Source organism: Myodes glareolus, chromosome 9, assembly GCF_982192425.1.
Source record: "Myodes glareolus chromosome 9, mMyoGla1.1, whole genome shotgun sequence".
NCBI lineage: Eukaryota > Metazoa > Chordata > Mammalia > Rodentia > Cricetidae > Myodes > Myodes glareolus.
In genome coordinates this window covers 65,958,062-65,963,025 of record NC_142034.1, presented here as the reverse complement: position 1 = coordinate 65,963,025, position 4,964 = coordinate 65,958,062, and the positions used below count along the sequence as shown (strand labels likewise).

At 40.6% G+C, this 4,964-nt stretch overlaps 1 protein-coding gene across 1 annotated transcript; it reads right to left on the bottom strand.

Moving 5' to 3' along the window:
* Positions 1–898: 898 nt before the first annotated feature.
* On the bottom strand, positions 899–4,020 carry LOC148120950 (olfactory receptor 2T29-like). Its single transcript, XM_087910605.1, has 3 exons — positions 3,867–4,020; positions 3,659–3,764; positions 899–3,109 (listed from the first exon to the last, which is right to left on the bottom strand). The coding sequence occupies exon 3, from the start codon at positions 2,057–2,059 to the stop codon at positions 1,103–1,105; it is 957 nt and encodes a 318-aa protein (XP_087766731.1). The 5' UTR covers positions 2,060–3,109; positions 3,659–3,764; positions 3,867–4,020; the 3' UTR covers positions 899–1,102.
* Between the last annotated feature and the right edge of the window lie 944 nt (positions 4,021–4,964).

Genomic DNA, 4,964 nt, shown 5'->3' with positions numbered 1-4,964 from the left:
CCTTATTCCCCTGAAGCGAGAGCCGTATTTGGTTTTGAGAGATACATGAGTGCATGTGGTTGCAAATACAGCTGTGCTGAACATTTGAAACTCTCCTGGACACTTGTATGACCTAGACTTAAATTTCTTTGGACCACTAATTTTATTATGTCATAATAAAGGAGATGAAAAGATAAAACTGTATTGTGCTCTTTATTTTTATGTAATTTTAAATATGCATAAATTATAACGAAAATACACAGTTAATTCAATATGCCATTTATCTCCATTCATGTCTTGTTGAGTTTGTTAGCCACCATTTTTTTCTAACTCAGTCAATCTCTTAACAGTTGAATACCTCATGACCATTTTGTTCCCAATATGGCATAATTTTTATTAAGACTATTGTAATTTTTAAATCTCAAATGATTTCAATAGATTTCAGTAGATTTAAACTATCTTTTTCAGGACCCATCTTTTCTTGTGTACTTGTAAATTTAATATAAAATTCTTCTGAAACCCTCTATTGCTCTTCTGGAATGCATTTGACTTTCATTCTAGAAGTTGCTACTGATATGTGTATGAATGAAGACACAGTCCCATGTAGCTTCTCAGGTCTCTTGATGAAGTATTTTAACACTAACTACTAATAAAAGATATTTATGGTATATAAGTTTATATTCTTTAGCTATCAAAATAAGTGAAGAAAAATTACTGATGAACTTAGCATGCATCATGAAATATTTGTTGTTGGAAAGCATAATTGTGGGTGATTTGGTGATGCCCAAAATCAATTTTACCGTATATATAAAATGATAAACATATACATGACTCATTTAAAAATATTTCAATACTCCCCAAAATAAAATTCAAGACACTGAAAAAAATCCTATTGTCCAACAAAATTAAACAACCACTATCAATTTCATAAAATGTAATATCAAAAAATACAAGTAAAGAGTTTGAATGTGCAAGAAGGACATCAGTGAGGATATTTTCAAATAGAGAAGCAATTCTCCCAAAGGGATGACCATGCAATGATGCTTGAGGAACAACATCAGCATGAGACCTGGAACAACAGATACATGGAGGCAAAGGAAAGAAACCATTGAGTCCAATTACTTTACTGTTTCTTGAAAGAGGGTTTGACACCCAACAACTTCTTCAGAGCCTCTGTGACATTCTTATTCCTCAGACTGTAGATCAGTGGGTTCAAGAGAGGGGTGAGTATCGTGTAAAACACAGACACCACCATGTCCTTCTCAGGGGTGTGGAAGGAGGCAGGGAGCATGTAGGTGTAGACGGCAGCACCATAGAAGAGGATGACCACGGTCATGTGTGAGGAGCAGGTGGCGAGGGCCTTCTTCCTGCCCTCTGCCGAGTTCATCCTGAGAACTGTGAGGAGGATGAAGGAGTAGGAGCTTGAGATGACTGTCACAGGGATGAGGAGCATGAGCACACAGCACAGGTACATGAGGGTCTCATAGAGCCAGGTGTCTGCGCAGGAGAGCTTTGTCACAGCTGGGACCTCACAGAAGAAGTGATGGATTTCCCGTGATCCACAGAATGGAAAGGTCATGGTGACAGGGGTGAGCATGAAGCCATCCAAGGATCCCAGGAACCAACAGACAGACATCAGGAGGAGACACACCCTGCGGTTCATGAGGACAGGATAATGGAGTGGATGGCAGATGGCCACATAGCGGTCATAAGACATGGCAGCCAGAAGGAAAAATTCTGAACCTACTAGTGTCAGATATAGGAACATCTGCATCCCACAGGCAGCAGTTGAGATCTTGTGGCTCCCCAGGACTTGGTCCATGAGCATCTTGGGCACAGTGACAGAAATGTACATCATGTCCATGAGGGACAACTGGCTGATGAAAAAGTACATGGGTGTGTGGAGCCGGGTGTCAGAGTGTATCAGAAGGATCAGGAGGGCATTGCCAGACAGCGCCATCAGGAAAACCACAAATATGACCACAGCAAGTATAGTTGGGTATTTGGATTGACTGAAGAATCCCACCAGGGTGAAGTCTGATTCTCCAGTGTAGTTGTTAATCCATATGGTGATGTTCATGGGTGTCTTTTAGGCAACCAGCAATGCTCTGGGCTTAGTGGCAGCTTACTGATGTGTGCAAAGGCCTAGCGGCCTGAGAATATTCCCTGGGCCAATAGATCTAAGAGTTATAATCTACCTATAATAAGCAAATTAAAAAAGCAAGAATTCGCACCTGTGGTTAGAGCCATCACAAGTCAGACTAGAGCTACTGCAGTTCATGGTCATGGTCTTTCCTGATGAAAACTACTGTCCTCTGTCAAAAAGTTCTTGATTTTGCAGGATAGTTTTTGCTAGTAGCAAAAATAGTGAATCAATGTGCAAAGCAAAGAAACGAAAACCAATGAGAGTCAGATGCAAATAAGCAAACACATTATTAAGAATGTTAATGAATAAAGTATTTTAAGAACCATTTTATATTTGCTTTTAATATTAGCACACTATGAGAGATGCAATCTCCACTTTCATATTCATTGAAGAATGTGGCTTTAAAAATAATATGGTAAGAAATCTTCACTGAAAAATGCACACAGTCCATTTAAAATTGAATTTGAAGTTTCTTACATATACTTGTTTTAATATGTAAATGGTCTTTAAATATACATTCATATAACGGTAGTCATTTATAAGTATAGATACAACAATACACGGAACATGCTTGCTGGGGCTAGAGAGATTGTTCAGTGGTTGGGAGTGCTAGCTGCTCTTCCAGAGGACTTAGTTTCAAGTCTCAGCACCCACACGGCAGCTCACAGTTGTCCATAATTGCTATTCCAGGATCTCTGACACCCTCATACACATAGACATACTGCACAAATGGCAGAACACCAATGTACATAAAATTCAAATAAATATTTAAAGAGAAAAAATATGCTTGTTCATCAAATGCTGCTTAGACTGTGATAATGGGAAGTCTCACCCTTCTCTGGCTTTTGCTTCTCCAAGTTCATCTCCTCTCAGGGTCCACCATTGTCTTAGCAAGAGGTAGAGGACTTATCAGTCACTGCTTGTGCCCAGGACAGGGTGTGGCAGCAGGATCTCTATGGACAGTCAGCCAATTGTTCATGGAGTCTGGAGAAGCAGAGAGAACACAGCCCTGAGATGTCCCTCAATGTGGTTCGCCATTCCCTCTGTTACACCCTCACAGCCTTCTCTGTGCTTGATGTAAATATATACATATGTATGTATGTATGCATGCATGTGTGCGTGTGTGTATTTAAGGAAACCGTAACCATGATTGCAACAAACAACGTCAGTATCCATCTGTGCTAGGAAAATAGTACATATATGAACTAAATTTGAAGGTTTAAATAGGTACACCATCGTGAGAAACAGCAGCAGACAGAACGTACCCAGCCTTTCTGAAAGACTCAGTGAACGCCTCTTCCACATGTGCTTCTCAAAGAGAGGAACTATTTAAAGTTTTTTTCTGAACTAGTAGATACTGCATTTTGATAGCTCAAATCAATAGGAAACTAATGAAATCTTCTCTTTCTGAGATGTTAGCATTAATTAGTTACAAGCAAGGGGCTGCTAAGACGAAAATCAGAAGTCCCAGGGATATTTTACATCTATGTCAAGATTCTACAAAAACAAAACAAAACAAAGACAAAAACCCACCTGAAACTGAAGTCCTTAAAGGGTCATGTTCTGCCAACTTGCTGATGGAGCAGAGAACATGGCCAAGTTCTTGATGCTTTCATATAAATGTCAGAGAAACTTGAATCTATGGAAGGAGGTGAACAGAGATAAAGAGACAAATAGACAGAAGAATGGGAAGACACATGACAGATTTCCATTTTAAGAAGAAGACTTAAAGGAAACTTACATTAATTAAAAAACTGATGCTGGACAGTACCTGCTGAACTCAGGTTATATTCATGGACACAGTGCACAAGAACTACAGAGGGTGCCACAGTCGTGGAGAATCCCTGAACAGTGTCTGCTGGGTGAGCAGACATCAGGAGGCAGGTGAGGCATAAGACAGTGAGCTGGAAAGGCAGTGCACTCTGCTAAGTGGGGGACACTGAAAACAGGGCACCCAGAGACCATGTGACAGGAAAGTGGTGACTGCCCACAGCATGGGACCAGCAGCTGGCTTTTCCTTACACCTGTTGTGCTGTTTGATTTCATGTGAACAGCTCGGTGCACTGTTAACACTGGGTGTTACTAACAGTGAAGGCAGAAAAATGACAAAGCATCATTCCAAGCCAGCAGCATCCATGATCCACCCTGTGCATGCAAAGCAGTCACCGTGTTTCCTTCCCTTACAGTGGAGAAGCTCAGGGTCTCAGCATCTGCCTCACATCACACAATAGCACACAGTATGAGAGCTTAACCTAAGGGTAGTAACAGAGTGGTACCTGCCTGCTTCTGTGGGAAACACCATGTCTCCAGGAATTTATAGTTTCTATGTAGATCACCCACAGTCTGTTTTATATGTTGAGCCATGAATAAGGTTAAGACAATTATTTTTTTCATTACTACAACACTAAATTTTGCCCACACTGGAAGTGAAATTAACCACAAAAGAGACACTTTTGGAAAACTAATGGATTATAATATGAACCCTAAAAATACAGAAAGAAGTGTACTTTTATTGGCGATGCCTACTAAAATCCTAGCACTTGTGAGACTGGAGCAGGGGGATCAGCAATGAAATCAAGGTAGTCTTGTGAGTGTGTGTGTGTGTGTGTGTGTGTGTGTGTGTGTGTGTGTGTGAAAGAGAGAGAGAGAGAGAGAGAGAGAGAGAGAGAGAGAGAGAGAGAGAGAAATACATATTGCTTCATTTTTAACTTGAAAGTGCTGAAGGGAAATATGAGGGAGAAACTGGGTGTGGAGGTACACTCCTTTATTCCCATCGCTGGGAAGACAGAGGCATATAGATTTCTCAGTTCAAGGCCAGCCTGGTCTATGAAGCATGTTC

Bases quoted from the DNA above. Each gene is read 5' to 3' on its own strand.
- LOC148120950 (XM_087910605.1), bottom strand. From the start codon at position 2,059: ATGAACATCACCATATGGATTAACAACTACACTGGAGAATCAGACTTC.